Below are 20,316 nucleotides of genomic sequence, written 5' to 3'. Positions count from 1 at the left end.
GCGCGCACTAACAAAGACCGTTAGATTTTGTTACTTTTTGTTACTTTTTGTTAGTGCGCGCTAACAGGAGTTAGCGCGCACTAACGGGGAGTTAGCGCGCACTGACTCCCATTAGTGGGCAATAATCGGAAAAACGAATTTTTGCGAAAAAACAGGAAAATCCCGATCGTTTTTCGGGCTCCCTGAAACATGCCGAATTGGACAATTTTGTTGCAATTTTCCAATTCGGCAAAAACGTATGCACATCTCTACTAATTTACACAGACTTTCAGCTTTGAACATTGGTCCCACTATTATTATTAAAAGCTGTTTCTGTTTTAACTTACAAACAGGTAGCTTGCTAAGGGGGTTATTTTCTAAAGCAATCGCACGCGAAAAGGGACTTTTCACATGCGAAAAGTCCCTTTTCGTGTGCGATCACTAAATGGGGGCGGAGTCAAGACCGGAACAGGAGGAGTCGGGGTGGCACCGGGGCGGACGTCGCGAGGACATCGCAGACAGCAAAAAGGTAAGCACCCTTTTCGCTGCCTATTTCGCGTCCAATAGCACCAACTTTTAAGATGGTGCTATTGGGTGCGATCGCTGCCGGCTTTCGCAGGCCCGCCGCCCGCTTCATCCCCCCGCCCCCATTAGTGTGCGATTCAGGGAGCCCTGCGACATAGGAAAATCTAGCCTAAAGTTAGGAAGCAGCTTCTATGTTTAAATAAGTATTTTGAAAAGAGAAAAACCTGTCCCAGTTGCTTCTATAATTTATCAGTTACCTGTTACAGAAAATGTGCTAGATAAATTTCCACCATCATTTGTGTTGTAATGTTAAAGCAGGGTGATGGAATGTACCTTAAGTTTAAGAAAACAATATTTCTGATCATTTGGTACGTCTTTGAAAATTCCATAATGCTGACATGCCCACCCCCCGTGTAAATTAGCTGTGGATGTATCAGTTGCCATGCACAAAAGAGTTAAAGAATGCAAAAGCCTTGCTAGCTATCCTGTCATATAAATGATGCTGCTATTACTTTCTGTTTGCATATATACAATAATATATTCTATGCGTTGGGAGTGAGAAAACCACTTTACTAGTGTTGGGGTATATCATGGTGTTCTGAAATTTTGTTTCAGTGCTCTTTGAAGTGTGGCAAAGGAGTACGGCATCGGACTGTGAAGTGCACCAATCCTCACAAAAAGTGCATTTTGTCCACAAGACCTAAAGAGATGGAAGACTGTGAAGATTATTCCAAGTGTTACATCTGGAGAATGGGAGACTGGTCCAAGGTGATAAACTCACACTTAATCAGTGCTAGAAACATGCTGTGTGAAAAAAAAAAAAGAAAAATCTCACATGGCATTCTAACATCAATGAAAATGCTGCTTTCCGATGTACAGTGCATTCCCTCAAGTATAAAAGCATATGTCTATGTGACATCAAAAAAGTAAAAAGTGTACCAATATGCTGAAGTTAAGGATAAAAACAAGCATACACCCTTCCATTCAGCAATGAGGTTTAGCTAGACCAGATAAAATTGAAACCAGTTATTTATTTATTTATTTTACATATTTCTACACCACCTGCAAATGGGGGACACCTGTGGGGGTGAACGATGTAATAAGAGCAACCATACAAGTACTCCAAAATAATGCCCCTCCTCTTTTATTCTGCAAAAACTCTAATGATAAGATTAAGAGTATTATTTATTGCCATCATATCTTATTCAAGAAGGGGAGATATTACTACATTTCTTATGCCCTGATGCAATTATGCCAAGATGTTTCGATTGTTATGCTTGACTATGTTCATTTTAACTTAGAGGGCCTGGGTGCTAAGCATTTTCCTCATGGACACAAAGAGGGAAGCAGATTTATGTCTTAACATTTTGTGGGTGGCATACACACACCCCCCACCCCCCGCTCCAGAGCAGATGTAAATTTGGGCGTGTGGATTTACACACTTATTTTTTGAAAACCGAAAGTATGCACGAAAATCCTTTCCCCACCCCCAACTCCACCCTCTGGAACGCTTTCTTTCTATGAACGTGGAAGTACACGCAAAATCACAGTAATATCTGGATTATTGAATCAGTTCCTTCATGTGCTGTATAATTTTGAGAGCGACTGCTGAAATAGATTACCCAGGCATTCTCAGCTTTTTGGAAAGTGTGTGTCAGCTGTAAGCTCAAAAGAGCCCTGTATCATCATTAATGGGGAAAGTGGCTGCAAGTCTGTAAATACGGTAATTGATTAATGGTTGCCATAAGCAGAGCGGGCATCCTTCATAAACCTACTTCGGGAAGGAGGGGAAGAGACAAAGAGAAGATTATGGAAAGGCTTTTACTAGGGATGTGAATCATTTTTTGACGATTTAAAACAGTCATCAGATATATTTTAAATCGTCAAAAATCGTTAGAGCCGCGATACAATAGCAATTCCCCCGATTTATCGTCAAAAAATCGTAAATCGGGGGAGGGCGGGAAAACCGGCACACCAAAACAACCCTAAAACCCACCCCGCCCCTTTAAAACAAATCCCCCACCCTCCCGAACCCCCCCAAAATGTTTTAAATTACCTGGGGTCCAGTGGGGGGGTCCCGGCGCGATCTTCCGCTCTCTGGCCACGGCTGCGTTAATAGAAATGGCGCCGGTGGCCCTTTGCCCTTATCATATGACAGGGCAAAGGTAGTGCCGGTGCCATTTTGAATATTGGCAATATGGCCCGTGTGCAGGAGGTCGCTCCCGGACCCCCACTGGACTTTTGGCAAGTCTTGTGGGGGTCAGAAGGCCCCCCCCAAGCTGGCCAAAAGTCCCTTGGGGTCCAGCGGGGGTCTGGGAGCGATCTCCTGCACTCGTGACGTCGGGAGCCAGGAACCAAAATGGCGCCGGCGCTACCTTTTCCCTGTCACATGGTAAGGGCAAAGGGCCACCGGCGCCATTTCTATTAACGCAGCCGTGGCCCGAGAGCGGGAGATTGCGCCGGGACCCCCCCCCCCCCCACTGGACCCCAGGTAATTTAAAACATTTTGGGGGGGTTCGGGAGGGTGGGGGATTTGTTTTAAAGGGTCGGGTGGGTTTTAGGGTTGTTTTGGTGTGCCGGTTTTCCCGCCCTCCCCCTCCCCCGATAAAACGATTTTTTAACCAAAAAAACTAAGACGATCAGATTTCCCCCCCCCCTCAGCCAAAATCGATTGTTAAGACGATCGATCACACGATTCACATCCCTAGCTTTTACCAAGGAGGAGGCAAATTTGCTTTTTGGTTTTGTTATGGTTCTCCCCAAGAACTCAGTGCAGTTTGTACGTCGTCGCTAATCTCGCCAACCGCTTAACCGAATGCGTTCAAATTTGCATACAAAATTCACTTCCCATACTGGAAGGATCTTATACACTTACATTACATATAGGTCACACCTGTGACAGGTAATACAAGTTTAAAAATTGCTTACACCTCACAAACGGCAAGGTTCTTCTACACTTACATTATATATATGTCACACCGGGGGCTGGTAAAAAAGTTTTAAAATTTGGTTCCACAAAACAGCAACATCTGCTGGACGTAAGCGCAAGCTCTTACACCTTGCACAAACGCTCACACCCCACACACACATGTGACCAATGTTTGGGATTCACACACCCTCCGACCAGACATAAATCCACCCTCCTCACACCCCCCGCACGCATGCCAATTGTACTTACTTCACACACCCTCCCAAAACACACAAAAACCCACAAAATTCCAGCATGCTACACCGGAAGGCCACTCACATGCCACATGTTTGCAATTCCCACACCCTACGAACTCACACAAAAACACCCTCCTCACACCCCCCACGCACATGACTTTTCTACTTACTGCCCACACCCTCCGAACGCACGCAAAACTGCAGAATAGTTCGGGCTGCTCCAGCGGGGGGGGGGGGGGAGGGCAACACCCCTCCATGACACATCGCATACACTACGGCCGTCGGCTGCCAGCAATCAAAATGGCGCCGACGGCTCTGTCCCTTACTAGGACACTCGGGAACGCCAATGGCAGCAGTAGCCCATGTGACATAGTAAGGGAGAGGGCCCGTCGACGCCATTTTCTGCACTGGCAACCGGCACACCTTTGCCCTTACTATCTGAGCGAGACGACCGCTCCCATTGCTCCACCCCACTGACAGAGTACGTTCTAACAGCCGTCGGAGACAGTTTCAGTGCTGGCTGCTGAGGGCCCGGCGCCAATACTTCCATGCCAGAACGAACGCCCGCTCCACGACTACCATTTTTGACAGGTATCGGCGGGCCTGCAGGGGGGGCGCGTGGGGATGTTATTGCGTCCATGTTCGGGGGGGGGGGGGGCAGGGGGCGGTTATCCCCATTCTCTTTTCTTTCTTTTCCACTTAACCTGGCTCTGCCACTGCAACGCGTGGCCGGGTACAGCTAGTATATATATATATATAAAATAATTATATATACACACACACATATGAAAAATATTTAATGGCAGCCACACTTCCATCCAGTGGCTGAAAGCCCTCATTTTGTTTGTTGCTGAAAGGAATAAACCCACACAAACACACATGGGCACAGAGAGGCAGACACCCGATACTCAGATAGACTCAGAGAGAAACAGATACCTCATACTGTACAGAACGACAGAGAGCAAAATAGATACCTAGATAGACACAGACACACCATTCCCAGACAGAAGATAGACACAGAAGCACCACAGGCAGACAGACCACATCCAGACACAGAGACACAGGCAGACAGATCATATATACGGATAAAAGCACACCAGATAAACAGAGACACTCGTCCCACATCATAACCATACACCGCAATGGTAAGGACTGGAAATGTTTTCTAAAACATTTCCAGCCCTTACCAGCTCTTCCAGTAAAAACAGAACAGTGCTCTGTTGTGAAGATGTGATGATCTTTGGAGTGAGGAAACTCACTCAAAGATGAGATTTGTGCAATGTTCTCTCAACCTAGCTTGGTCATCAAATCTTCACAAGAGAGCACTGTTCTGTTTGTACATCTCACTTTGAATGTCAAAGTGGCCCCTAACCCCTTACACTAATACCTAAACCTCACCTCGAGTTACTAGGTGGGCCTCCCATAGAAATATAAATACCTATTTAGTGTTAGAGCATTATGGCTTCTCTCTCTCTCCCTCTCCCTCTCCCCCCCCACATCAGCATTAACACCATGCAATAGGGCTTTGTAAACCCAGGCTAACTCCTCCTCTTTTTCAGATTTGCATCGCACCATACATTATGGTGCTATCGCATGCGTTAAAGGTGTTTTCGCATATGTTAAAGGTGCTTAACGCAAGCAAAAACACCTTAAAGCATTTTGATAAATGACCCTTTTAGTTTGTTTGGAAAAACAGAAACATCACTATTCCTCATAAAACATCAAACAGTACAATCAAGAAATATAAAATATCAATCATAATAGTAAAACTATACTAATAAAAAGATTTAATATTTCTAAACAACTGACAAATAGAATAACCTTCTTTAATCAAACTCATATAAACAAGGGTTAGGATCTCAAAGGCAGGCTTCCAATAACATTAGGTCCACAGGAATAAGGTAAATAAATAGGATGAAGCTCAAATACTATATTTGACCTTTGCCCTATAAATTCACTTTATTCCTAACCTTACTTTATATGACCTCAATCTGAGAATTTACTTACATTTAAAAAATTCTTAACAAAAAATATGGGACTTAGAGAACTGAGACTATTAAAGACCAATGATTATAAACAGTCTGGCACACAACAATAGGACATAAGGCACTAAGATTAATGGTGCGGTGCTAGTGCCTTTCTATATGAGGTCTTTATGAATGCAAAATGTGTTTTCTGAACTAGTGCGTGTTTGTTCTGTCACTAAGAGTAAGATTCTGTTTATGCTCCTGTTACAGTATGCCATTTCTCTCCTATGTGTGTGTGTGTGTGGAGGGGTTGAGAATGTCAATGGTGCAATTGATTGCACCCATTATATTCAGCATGCCAGCTATATAAAAAAAAAAAGCACGCTGTATCTCTTGTCACTGTTTAAGCTGCTGTGGGTATTTGATGTATTCCCTGACCTGTTTCATCATATACCTCAATAGGGATGGATTTGTCCCATATGGTATTCGTATTCGTCGGGACCCAAATCCGTTGCATCCGTTCTCGGGGGACCCCGATCCGTTCATTAGTTACATATGTATTCATTTCCCAATAAAAACCCCATCCCAACCCTTTAAATTTATTTAACTACAACCCCCCACCCTCCTGACCCCCCCCCCCCAAGACTTGCCAAAAGTCCCTGGTGGTTCATCGGAGGTCCTGGAGTGATCTCCTGCACTCGGGCTGTCGGCTGCCGGTATTCAAAATGGCGCTGATAGCCTTTGCCCTTACTATGTCACAGGGGCTACCGGTGCCATTGGTCGGCCCCTATCACATCAGCACAAGATGGCGCCGGCCGTCCATTGCTCCTACCATGTGACAGGAGCCGACCAATGGCACCGGTATCACCTGTGACATTGTAAGGGCAAAGGCTATCTGCACCATTTTGAATACCGGCAACCGACAGCCCGAGTGCAGGAGATCGCTCCAGGATCATAGCACCGGTAGCCCCTGTGACATAGTAAGGGCAAAGTCTATCGGCGCCATTTTGAATACCGGCAGCCAATGGCCTAAGTGCAGGAGATCGCTCCAGGACCTTTGCTGGACCACCAGGGACTTTTGGCAAGTCTTGGGGGGGACTCCCTCCTGACCCCCCCAAGTCTTGGGGGGAACTCCCTCCTGACCCCCCCCCAAGACTTGCCAAAAGTCCCTGGTGGTCCAGCAGGCGTCCTGGAGCAATCTCCTGCACTCGGGGCCATCGGCTGCCGGTATTCAAAATGGCGCCAATAGTCTTTGCCCTTACTATGTCACAGGGGCTACCGGTGCCATTGCTCGACCCCTGTCACATGGTAGGAGCACAAGATGGGCCAGCCGTCCATTGCTCCTACCATGTGACAGAGGCCGACCAATGGCACTGGTAGCCCCTGTGACATATGAAGGGCAAAGGCTATCGGCGCCATTTTGAATACCGGCAGCCGACGGCCCGAGTGAAGGAGATCGCTCCAGGACCCCCGCTGGACCACCAGGGACTTTTGGCAAGTCTTAGGGGGGTCAGGAGGGTGGAGGTTTATTCATTAGTGATATATTGTATTCGTGGGGGTTCGCCATACATTTCGTGACCCCCACGAATACAGCAAATATGGCATATATGTTGTGGATTGCCAATACGTTGCAAATGAATGCACACTCCTATCCCTCAATACCTGGCTGAAATGCCTTGAAAACGATGACTGGTCCTTACTGAGTACTACAGCCACTGTATTTTGGAATGAGCCAGTGGCAAGAAAATGCATGGTAGCAAGAAGCTTGACCAAGCCTGGAATGGCATCGCCACGATCAATTAGAGGATCTATATCATCTCTGGTATCTTCAGAGAGAGAAAGAATTGTCCTGGAGCTCAGTCTAGATGAGTGGATCATGTCTGTCCCCAGTAACCCGAGTCGTGTTGTCCTCCAGCAAAATATCTGCTGCCCCTCTGCGAACAACTTGAGCCAGGTCAGTCTGCTCTTCTCAGACTTTCCTTTCTTCTTCAGCAATAAAGCATTTTCTTTCTCTCTTTTTGTTCTAAAGCATCTGCCGCTCTAATTCTTCGGCTCACGCGCAAAATGTACCAGATCATTAGAAATAAAGGTACATAATCCATGTTTGCCACAGAGAAGCGCTTACACAGAACCACAATAGACTAAAATGGCCACCAGAAATGTGACCTAACTTATACTCCTGTCCTGACCCAGGTATTAAATTTCCCACATTAGAAAACACAGGCTAAAATGGCTCTATAATAGCTAATGCATTTGTTTACATTAGATTTGTATGCATCCATGCCTAGTATACCACTGGTTTTTTAGCATGGTGTTTTTTTCAGCAGAGAAACCCATATTACAAACCTAAGTATGGTTAGCGCTGAAAAACTTGCGCTGAAACCGGAATTAAAAAAACCATGGGAGGCTTAGTGTGTTTCCCAACCCTGTCTTAGAGGCAACCCTAACCAATCTGATTTTCAGACTACCAATAATGAATATGCATGAGGTATATCAGAGACCCAGTGCATGTATATTTATCTAGTGTATATTCATTGTGGCTATTCAGATAATACTTGTTACTGTGTTTCTTGGAGAGGGCTGTGAAATGCTGAATGAGGGTAGTCTTGTATTTTTTGTGATCATGGACCCCAGATTGAAACAACCAACTCATTTTGCATTGGTGCCAAACAGCTTTACAATAGTAATAACTTTCGGCTTACGTATAATCTGGAAATGACAGATTCTGTGCCTGTGCCAATCCATTCAGATGGTCTATTTTGATACATTTCTATCATATATCTAACTACAGCAGCTGCTAATTCGTGTTTTATAAATTCAAAGCAAATTCCCTCTGTCATAAGTCTCAACTATATTGAAATCTATTGCTTGTAGCAATGGTGATCATCAGTCCCACAATCTGTGATCCAAATACTTTAGAGAAGGTATCCACGCAGTGAAGTAACTAGCATGTAACGGTCACCGTCTTTTTACCACCATCCACGAAAGCCATGCTTTCTAAGAATTGGCCGATGTAGTAATGCCAAGCCTCAATCACATTGATTAGCACAAGATGGCCAGTCCCTGGTGATGCTGCACATGTACAGTGCAGACCGCTAATAAGTTCCAGATTTCCATGGAAATCTCCATGCAGCAAAGCCATGGAGTTTCCTCTGAATGCCTGCAGAACCCCCACAAACTTTTTTATTGGTCTTCTCTGTATATAGTGATAACTTAATGACTCGGAGCTCTCCACAGACATATTACACAATTACTATAACCCAGATACAGTTGCTATTCTGTTCATCTCATAAGTATAAAAGCCCGAGCCTGCTATGCCAGGCTCAGACCTATGAATTTTATGTCTACGTGGATGCTGCAGTCAGAGCAACCTTGCCAGACAGAAGACAAAAGAAGGGAAGAAGACATTTGTGAGCTTGCCCGAGAGTGCGCCAAACTCTTGATTTCTATGCTTCACAACATGGCGCCTTGCAACAAGTCCGATGTATGTCGTGCGTCATGCTTTTCAGATTGCATTGTACTTTTCCCAGGAATCTATCAGCGTTTATTACAAACAATAACAGCAACTGTCTGAAAAATATCAGTGAGAAACAAATTGCTCCTCATTTTTCTGGGTAAATAATATTAGAGTGTATTTTGGTGGACAGAAGCTAGGAGTGTCAAAGGAAATATTAAACACTTCAGCAAAAGAGAAGTGAGATCTGGTGGGGAGAGGGAGGTTACAATCTTAGAGCAGGGGTTCCAAAACCCCTGCTCTAAGATTGTAACCTCCCACAGAATATTTCCCACAGAATATTTCAAATTCACTGAGAGAGCTAGATGAAAATCACAATGACCTGTTCTCCCAGCATTTCCACTCTCTCCCTCCCTGCACCTCCTCTTTTCCTTCCCCTCTTCCATCATCAATCTTCTTTCCACCTTTCCACCTTTCTCCTTCCCTTCCCCCCCCCCCAGTGTCTCCCCTTCCTTCCTCTCTCCTCCTAGTGTCTCTACTCTGTTGCTCCAGCATCTCCCCTCTTCCTTCTCCCTCTCTCCTTCCCCTACTCCAACAGTCTCTATCCCCCTCTTCCTCACCAAGTATCTATTCTCTTTCCCCCCTCGTTCAGCATCTCACGTCTTCTTTTCCCTTCTCCCTAGCATTTTCCCCTTTTCATCCCTGTTTTGACTCAGAGTATTTTATCGAAAAATAATAATTCTTATTTTGTCTAGGGCTACCCTGTGCAAAAAGGTTAGTGGGGAAATCCCAAGAAAGCAGGTCGGTGTCAGCAACAAGAAGGGTTCCAAGCCGGGCAGGGCAGTGGAGCACAAGGGTGTCAGTCTACTCCTTGGGCAGGATAGCCATTTGTGCATCAGGCAAAACCTGGGCTTTAGCAGTGAAAATAGTTCTCAACTGATAATGAAAGACCCTGTTCTGCTATTTTGTGATGTGCATGCTGTTCGGTGTTGCAAAATAAGCATTTGGATGAGCTAACCTGGCATCCTGGATTCTTCTGCCCCATTTTCATTTCTGTGCTCGACCAGGAAATGCATTGAGGATAAGACTGCATTTAGCCAAACTGATCAAAAGAAAAGATTGTGATTAATAGTGAAAAAGAGAGACGACCAGAGCATTTTCCTTCTGATATCTGCTGATCACATTCATATTCAAAGCTCATATTTTCAATTATTAGCTGGTATTTTGCTAAAAAAAAAAAAAAAATACATTATGGGGCTTTTGCCCAGTCCTTAAATTTAACCCATGGGTCAAAAGCCACCCCCCACCCCCCAAATGCTATTTTGCGGAAAGTTTTATTGGTATATTTTATTTTTTACTATGGATTTTTTATTTTTATTTTTTTGCTTCTAGAAATCACAGGATATCAAATTTTTAAGCCAAAGATGCACAAGTCAGTGTGCAAGCAAACTGATTTGCAGATCTATTGTTCTTTTGTCCAATTTTCCCAGTAAATCTGGCACTTTAAATGGTGATGGAGGGAATTGTATACAGCTAGGGATGTTTAATACATGCCCACCTGCTTGCTCTTCGTCACACTTTCACAGCAATTGGGATAAACTGTGACATTTTAAAAAGAAATTGACTATAAATTTTATCTAACGTGACAGATGCTGTCAACTAGGTAATTTAAAATGTAAAGCATGTAACAAATACACTGCTGCTGACTTTAATTTTCAAGTTGTCCAGAAGATACACATTAGTACGAACATATTTTATGTTTGCTAATGTTGGTAAATTGAAAGGAAAATAAGGTATAACAACTAAATTCACCCCATGAGAAATCTGAATTTTCTTAAATCTTCAGCATATCCACAAAATACTGAATATAGTTGTATATGAGTGCTGAGGTAAACATATTTTTCTAATACAAACGTTGAAAAAAAATCACTGTTTGATCAATTATTTAACTATTTTTCTGTCTTTTGAGAGTATTCAAGTGGGCTAACAGTTCAACTACATTAATTTATTCAGGATGCATGAGGAATGCAAGAGCACAGCACAGGTCAGGCTGCAATAACCCTGCTCTTGTCAAGCAACAGTCTATGTGAACCCAAGCAGCGGTTCAAGGATGAATGCCATCTCTCCCTGGAACTTCTACCACCACCTTAAACTCAACATGGCCAAGACAGAGCTCCTTATCTTTCCTCTCAAGTCCACCTCTCCTCTTCCTCCTTTCTCTATTTCTGGGGTTAACACGGTCATCCTCTCAGTCCCCTCAGCCCACAACCTAGGTGTCATCTTCAACTCCTCCCTCTCCTTCTCTACACATATCCAAAACTCTGCTAAAATTGCTATTTCTTTCTCTATAACTTCACCAAAATCCATCCTTTCTGAACACACTACCTGAACCCGTATCTACTCTCTCATCTCTTCCCACCTAGATTATTGCAGCCTGCTCCTCACAGGTCTCCCAGTGAGCCAACTCTCTCTACTACAATCTATCCTAAATTCAACTGCATGACTTATCTGTGGCCAAAGTCATTTACACACATATAACCCCCTCTTCTGAATTCATTGCATTGATTCCCTATCCGTTTCTGCATACTGTTCAATCTCCTGTTACCTTACAAGTGCCTTCACTCTGCAGCTTCTCATATCTCCTCTCTCTCTCACTCTACACCCCTCCTCGAGCACTCCACTCATCAGGAAAGTCACTCATCTATGGCCATCTCTTCTACTCCCTATTCCTGGCTCTGTGCTTCCTGAGCTGGTGTATCATGCTCCCTCTCTCTCCTTGTTTAAATCCCATCTAAAACCCCACCTTTCTGACAGGCCGATACAGTACAGTGCGCTCCGACGGAGCACACTGTTAGCCTGCTATTGGACACGCGTTTTACCTTACCCCTTATTCAGTAAGGGGAGGAAAACACGTGTCCAACCCACGGCACCTAATAGCGCCCTCAACATGCAAATGCATGTTGACGGCCCTATTAGGTATGCGCGCGGGATACAGAAAGTAAAATCTGCAGCCAAGTCGCACATTTTACTTTCAGAAATTAGCGCCGTCCCAAAGGTCGGCGCTAATTTCTTCCGGCACCGGGAAAGTGCACAGAAAAGCAGTAAAAACTGCTTTTCTGTGTACCCTCCGACTTAGTATCATGGCGATATTAAGTCGGAGGTCCCAAAGAGTAAAAAAAGTAAAAAAAAAAAAAAAATTGGAATTCGGCCCGCTGCTGTCGGACGGAAAACCGGACGCTCAATTTTGCCGGCGTCCAGTTTCCGAGCCTGTAGCTGTCAGCGGGCTCGAGAACCGACGCCGGCAAAATTGAGCGTCTGCTGTCAAACCCACTGACAGCCGCCGCTCCTGTCAAAAAGGAGGCGCTAGGGACGCGATACTGTCCCTAGCGCCTCCTTTTCCCCGTTTCTACCGCGCCGCCTAATTTGCATAGTGAATCGTGCGCCGGGAGAGCGGGCGTTCTTCCGCTCTCCCACAGACTTTACTGTATCGGCCCGTGAGGTTGCTTTTAAATCTTAAGCCTGATTGTCTGCCTTCAGCCTCATTAACTAACTAATTTTAACTAACTTCCTTTGCCCGCCCTCGTTCTGCAAATTTACAAAATTGCGCATTGTGTCCAATGTAATTAATCTTATCCTAATTGTAACTACTGTATATAGCTCCTTCTGTAAATAAGTTCCTCCTATTTCTTATTTTGACGGTTGTTTTTTACTCTCTCTCACGCTACCTATCTTTCCCTCCCTTCTCCTGTCTCCCCTACCCCCCTCCTTTTTTCTGGCCTGCTCCCATCCCCGCCCCCTGTTTATTATAATTTCCTCCTTTAATTGAGTTACTTGTAAACCGGCGTGATGTGCCATACGAACGTCGGTATATTAAAAGTTGTTAAATAAATAAATAAATAAATAAATAATTTTAACCATTATCTTATGATATGACATTCCCAAAGTCTCTTGATTAGATTGTAAGCTCTATAGAGCAGGGACTGTCTCTTATTTGTTGTTTATACAGCACTGTGTGCATCGAGTAGCATTATATTTATAGAGGAATAAAGAATCCCGGGGTTACTTTGTTACAAAACTGAAACTGCCTGAAGGCTTATATTGTTAAACCCATGCCTAAATGATTAGGAATTCTGAACTAATAATTTCTAGGAATCTGGTGTTCTAAATGATATTGCCTATGTCATGTCATAGCATTTCAAAACTGAAACGATACCATGTTTTTTATTTTAATGCACACTATTTCCATTTAGTGCACATTATTGCAATTTGAATAGTGCACACTAAGAGAAAAAATAAAAAATCCTCATGAATAAAAAAAAGGCACAAAATGAAAAAAATCAAACCCAAAACAATAATTTTATCGATGCACACCCCTAATAATTTCCTGTAGAACTTTTAATTCAGTTTCCTTACACAACCATTGCTCTCCATTCTCAGTTCTACTTAAACATTGAGGGGCAGATTTCAAAAACATTTTCGCACGCCCGGCGCAAACAAGAGAACACCGGATTTTAATAGATACGTGCGTAGCCACGTGTATCTTTTAAAATCCGGGGTTGGCGTGCGCAAGGGGGTGAACATTTGTGCACCTTGCGCGCGCCAAGCCCGGCGCGCGCTGCCCGTTCCCTCCGAGGCCGCTCCAAAATCAGAGCGGCCTCGGAGGGAACTTTCCTTCTGCCTCCCCCCACCTTCCCCTCCCTTCCCCTACCTAACCCATCACCCAGCCCTATCTAAACCCCCTCCTACCTTTATTATAAAAGTTACGCCTGCCTGATTCCCTGGCCCGGGAGCAGTTTCGGAGGCCTCGGCCCCGCCCCAAAATGCCCCGGGTGGAACCACGCCCATGGCCCTGCCCCACGGATGATGCGCCGCACCCCAACATGCCCCCGACACGCCCCCCCCCCCAGGAAAGCCCCAGGACTTACGCGCATCCCGGGGCTTGCACGCGCCGATGAGCCTATTCAACATAGGCTCAGCACGTGCAGGGGGAGCTTGGGGCAGGTTTTCGGGGGGTACGCGTGTATCTTATGTGCTTACCCCTTTGAAAATCTGCCCCTATTTCTTTTGGGACTGATTCACTTTTCCTTAAGAACAAATAGCTCGAGATGCTGTTGAATTGATTTCCGATATAGTTTCATTATCCACAAAGCCCTATTGAAAAAAATTGAGTTTGAACTTTATTCAGTTCCTTACTATTCACACAATCTGAATCCTGAGTGAGTGCTGAGTGAGCCTGCACTGAAGGAATGGATTTTAGGAAGCATGGGTGGGAGGATTTGTGGGATTCTAGTTCCGAGGCCCCTCTTCCTCAAATGATGTGCACAGGCTAATTTAAAGTTTAATGAACGTGAGACAAGATGTGGAAATCTCTTGGCACAGTTGAAAATATTAGTAAATTAGATCTGGGCCTTGAAAGAAGCTAGAACATTTGGGATAGGCCAAAAAAAACAGGGAGTGAGAAAATCAGAAAGCTTGAGACGTTCATGAGCTGGCTTGATGATACCATCTACCTGGCTGCAAAACAGACCTGTCTGAACATTAATGTTCAGAAAATGGCGCTGAAGATGAATGATCTGGAAAAGTGAACCCAATGGAACAACCTATGAATCATTGGTCTACCGGAAGGTATCAAAAGGGCAGACATGATTACCTACATTCAACCTTTCTTCCAACAAACCGCAGCGATCCTAGAAGGCAGCAGCATCATAACTGAATGGGCCCACAGATCCCCACAGGTAAGTCCATGTAAGAAGAGAGACTATGAGTTTTTATTCTCAGGGTCCCTACCTTCCAGGACAAGTTTAAAATTTTAGCCACCTACTGGTTCAAAAAAGACGTTCCTGTGAAGAACAGTATTGTGTGGCGTGAATACTCAGTATTCACTTATTTCTCAGCCAAAGAAACGTTTCATTTTCTGTTTGAGGTCTTGATGGACTCAGTCATCACTTTCCTGCAATCTTCTTTCTCTTGCACCAGAATAAATGGCAGCAGTTTACGGACCCATAGGATATATCGCTGTTCCTGGCAGAGGCTGGAATCTGGGTCTTACTTCAGGACCAGTAACTAAGCAGGAATTTGCCCAGAGACCTGCAAATTTTGGTGTGCTACAAAGAATTCTACATGCACAGATGTTCAGATGTCAGAGACATTTCTTAGAGAGAGAGCAGCCGCTGGCACCATGAGCAGAAGTTTCTACTTGGAATGACCCAAAGTGTATGAAGTGGTAGAGGACCAGGTGGTTAGTTGGTCTTGAACCACACATGAGGTCTGAAGCCAGCACAAGGCTCTTCACTCCTTTCCATTTATTAAGAGATCTACTGTTACGTAGTATACTGGGGAGGATCTGGGGACAGAGTAGAGGGATCAGGGAAGGGAATATTCATTGAATCCTTTTCTCATTTCAAATTTCTGTTTGCTTGGTGTAAGGGGGATGAATTATGAATTCTTTCTATCTGCTCTTTGATTAGTCACGGCTCCTGGGGCTGAGCATTATTGTTTTTTACATACTGTATGTGCACTTCTCTGCTCCATTATATACCATCTGCCTTTTCTTCTGCTGCTTCTTTGAATATTCTTGGGAAGGATGATTGAAAAGCCAGTCACTGCTGCCACCTTCTGTCTATCACTCAGAATATCATTTCCAACTGTTTGATTTTCCTCACAGAGCTCCAGACAACTGTTTAATAGTAGTGGGGAAGTCCTCCTGTTTATGAATCCTTCTTGTTTTGAGATACAGGGTTGTTTTACCTTTATAGTTAGGGGTGGGTAGGGGATCTGTTACTGTTTGTGAGCCTGGGCGTTTGCCTGTTGCAAGACATTATATTTTCACCTCAAGGCAGAGAACCGTACAGAACTGCAGATGGTCAGGGTGGAGTAGAGGGGAGACTTGATGCTTTTCTTATTCCATGTGAGAACATTTCTGTGTCTCCACTCTCACTTCCCAAAGATGATGTGGAGATTTTCTCCATCCTTTAACAATGATCCACATCAATGTGAGAACCCTTAATAACAAGGACATTAACAGGCCAAACAAGAGTGTCAGATTGTCTCTGCAATTGAGGTGCTCTCCTTCGCTCCCCTTCCCTCCGTATGGTCACTTGCGTGAGTGCGTAAGTAAAGGCTGCACACATAGGCGCAGCAGGGGTATTTTAAATGATACGTGTCTACTTGCACGCAAGATATAAAAATTAAGGGCCATATTTGGCACGCTACCCGGCGGCAACGAGATCGGGGCCTTCCCCAGTTCCCTCCCAGTCCCAGTGGACTGGGAGGGAACTTTCCTACCCCTTAACCAAAACTCCCTTCCCCTTCCTCTCTCCTCCCCACCCTCTAAAACCCTTTTTTAAGATTATTTTACCTTTTGTTGTGCAAGTTACTTCAGGGCCCGAGCTGAAGTAACTTGCGTGCGCAGGCCGAGGAATGGCGCTGTCCCGGGCCGTCCCCCGGCCCAACCCACTCCGCCCTCCTTGGCCCACCCTCTTTTGAGTCCCAGGCACTTACCCGCATCCCGGGGTTTCCATGCGTGGCCGGGCCGGTTTGAAAATTGGCCCGGCGCACGTAAGACCCGGCCACGCGCGTAAACCTCGGGATTTACTCGCACCGGGGTTTTAAAATCTGGCCTTAAGTGTATCTTTGCTCAAGTGCCTAATGCACACATTTAATGGTGCACATGCCCTTCATTTAAAATGTACCTGTTTCAGAGCTTAATGGAGACAGTGGTTCCATGCTCACTTTACAGTGTGCTTTTATGCCTTTGCTTGAAAGACTCTATAGTGGGGGACAAATCATTATCAATATTGGTAATTCTCTCAGTATAGCTATGCAACCCTCTTCCCCCATAACAAGTGGGTCACACTTCCATGCACTACTGAGCACTAACCTACTCGTTGCAGTGGTGTGGATATGTATTCAGTGATAAGGACCGGATAACTTGTAGGACCTCAAAAGAGATCACTCTTGAAAATAAAATGAGGTGCTGCATTCCAACAAAAATGAGGGTTTATTGAAGAAAAAATTCAAAATTTAGCAGATTTAGCAAAAGACATAATCTAAATTACAAAAAAAAAAAATCACAGCAGGAAACAGTTCTTTAAATTCCAAAACTCACATATGCAGACACAGTTGCTCATGCTGCTTAAGTCAGGTTCAAGAACTCTGAGATATCCTGATACTTTCCCAAAGGGTTCTGTCTTTTCAGACCCCCAAGAGAATGGTAGAAAATCCTCCTCTTATTCCCAGAGTTACTCACAGCTGTCTGTATCAGCTCTTCTGCCAGACCTTCCACCTTGGAATCAGGAACCCAGCTTAGATCTGAACACCCAGGGATTCTTCTTCAGAGACTGGAAGAAGAGAGGGCAACAACCATTTCTCATCCACGAGCCCAGTGAGAGCCACAGCCCCTTAACTGCACCCAGTGACTCATGGAGTCACCATTCATAGGGCTGTGAGTGCTGCCTCTGCAGCATTCCTAGCTGACCTGGAGAGCAGAAGACTTGAGCTGGGAATCAAACCCAGGTCCTTCCATTGAGACGTAACTTTCCTGAAAGGCGATTTTAAGGTGGAACATATATATATATATGTATATGTATAGCTGTGTAAAAGTCCTTTCTCAATACTGTCCTTTATACAAAGTTATTACTGGGAAATCTGTGACTCTTCAGTTTCTCTCAACTGCATAAAGATCCCTCCCTACTTAGGAGGCATTTGTGGGGCTCCTCCTAAGGGATTTCTGCACTAGTAGGATAGTGGATAAAATCCAGTTCCCAATATACAATACCTTTGATCAGATGTCCTGGTATTCAAGACTCTAGTTCCTTTCCCTCCTTGTTGTGCCTGAAGATTGCCTCCCAACTCTGACCCTGAATGTGTGATGGATATCTGAGGTGGTTCTATACTGGTGGGGTGCCACCCTTCCTCTTTACTCCACACTCCTTTTCTCCTCCTGGACATTGGACAGGTGCCCAATCCTTCTTCCAGACTTGAGATAAGTGAACTGAATCTCTCAGTGGAGAGGTTCAGAGAACAATAGTATAGGACCAAACCAGGCCATTGCGGAAGCCTTTGGAGGCTAAGGCTGTGGTGGACAAAATAAACGTAACCCTATAAAACCTATAAGAACTGTTTATCAGTCCTGTTGGAAGAAGGAGAGCACTATGAGCTGTAATAGATTATCAGCCCAGCTGGAGGTGCTGCTGTGGTCCTAAACATCTGGAGAAACCTCTTAAAGGGACAGAGTCCTAGAAAGAGACTGTATTAATGAATTCTTATTAAAGCTTCAGCATCAAGGGTACCACAACATTAGAGGTTAGGAAAAGCCATTTCGGTACAATTTGGGACTTTCTGCCGCACCTGCCTAAACTGTTTCTGCTTTCATGTGGTGAGTATAAAACAAGATAGCTTCTATTTACTCAAATTCACTGGGAAAATACTATGAAATAAGTTCTAGTATGTTGCAGGCTGAAACTAAATTCTGTAGTGTGCAACCAAGGCTGTGTTTATCTGAGCATTTTGGACATATGCCAAACAATAAAATAAGGAATTATTTTCTATGTAGTGCTCTGTTACCTGTGGCAAAGGAATGCAATCCCGAGTAATCCAGTGTATGCACAAGATCACAGGCAGGCACGGCAATGAGTGCTTTCCCTCCGAAAAACCAGCAGCATATAGACCCTGCAATCTTCAGACCTGCAATGAGAAAAGTAATGTCAACAAAATAACATCACCCAGGCTAGGTAAGTAAACTCTCTGCCGGCTACAAGCTTTCTTGCTTTTGTCATTAGGGGTTTTAGAAATGCTTTGGATTTCTTTTGAGTTTTGTCATTTTTTTCTAAAGAGGAACGTCAACCTAGCTGGCTCAGATCAGCTAAGTTGAAATAATTGCACCCAGGGAAGTATAGTATTAAAGGATAGTGCTGTACACCCTAATACTCTCAAAAGGAGAAAATAACTTTCATTAAACTTGTTTTTTTATTGTAAATTGGAACTGCCTTCTGGTGTAAGAGGCTCTCTACCTCTTTTCCCTTTGTATACTTAGCAGAAAACTCATGAGGAGCACACAGCTCTCAAGACTACAATAGAATCCGACAGGCCGATATAGTACAGTGCACTGTTAGCCTGCAAATGGACGCGTGTTTTCCCTTACCCCTTATTCAGTAAGGGGAGGAAAACACGCCAAAGGTCGATGCTAATTTCTTCCGGCACCGGGAAAGTGCACAGAAAAGCAGAAAAAACTGCTTTTCTGTGCACCCTCCAACTTAATATCATAGCGATATTAAGTCGGAGGTCCCGAAGAGTAAAAAAAGTAAAAAAATAAAAAATAAATTTGAATTCGGCCCGCAGCTGTCGGGCCGAAAACCAGACGCTCAATTTTGCCGGCGTCCGGTTTCTGAGCCCATGGCTGTCAGCGGGCTCGAGAACCGACGCCGGCAAAATTGAGCGTCGGCTGTCAAACCCACTGACAGCCGTCGCTCCTGTCCAAAAAGAGGCGCTAGGGACGCGCTAGTGTCCCTCGCGCCTCTTTTTACTGCCGGGCCTAATTTAAATAAATTCATTTACTGTATCGCGCACACAGGAGAGTGTCCTGTGCACGCGACGGGAGAGTGGGCGCTCGCCCGCTCTCCCGCGTTTTATACTGTATCGGCCCGCTAGTGATTAGAGCAGCTGTCTGAGAACCAGGGAAGCCAGGGTTAAAATTTCACTTCTCCCACTGATGTTCTTTATGACCTTGGGCAAGCCACTTCACTCTCCATTGCCTCATATATAAACTTTGAGGATAACTTTCAAATAAATGCATGTGGCGACATATAACGTGTATATGCAAGTATGTGCAAGTAGTTTTATAATTCACTCTTAAGATATATGTTGCATATGTGTAATGACTCTGGCTGCTAGGCGGCTCCCTGCCATCTGAGTTCTTCCAAGGGTAGCACAGACCCAATCTAGCCTCCACCTTAAAGGCTGTATAATGCAATAAGGCCAACCCTATCAGACCCTCTTACACAAGGTACTCCCCGCCTCAGCATGGGGTCTCCTCTCTGCCTTTGGCCCCTTGTCTTTGCATTCTTTGCTTAGTATCCTTGTTCTAGTCCATTGCCTTGCTCTGTTTCGGCCTTTCTAGTTTGTGTACTTCTTGCACTGCTCTTGTCCTCTCTAGGCCCTGCAGTGGCCTCTCTTGCCTATGCTCCTTGCCTTGTCCTTGTCTTTTCTAGGCCTCCTAGTGACCTATCT

At 44.6% G+C, this 20,316-nt stretch overlaps 1 protein-coding gene across 1 annotated transcript in view; it reads left to right on the top strand.

The window, feature by feature from the left end:
• ADAMTS19 (ADAM metallopeptidase with thrombospondin type 1 motif 19) overlaps positions 1 to 20,316 on the top strand; it is a 465,279-nt gene that overhangs the window by 434,792 nt on the left and 10,171 nt on the right. Inside the window, exons 21-22 of the mRNA XM_029619011.1 lie at positions 1,120 to 1,272; positions 18,644 to 18,821. Of these exons, the coding sequence (XP_029474871.1) occupies positions 1,120 to 1,272; positions 18,644 to 18,821 (331 nt within the window). The remainder of the gene's footprint in view (positions 1 to 1,119; positions 1,273 to 18,643; positions 18,822 to 20,316) is intronic.

The sequence above is a fragment of the Rhinatrema bivittatum genome, chromosome 1 (genome assembly GCF_901001135.1).
Source record: "Rhinatrema bivittatum chromosome 1, aRhiBiv1.1, whole genome shotgun sequence".
Taxonomy (NCBI): Eukaryota; Metazoa; Chordata; class Amphibia; order Gymnophiona; family Rhinatrematidae; genus Rhinatrema; species Rhinatrema bivittatum.
Note: the sequence above shows the minus strand (reverse complement) of the source record. Positions and strands in the feature narration are given on the sequence as shown.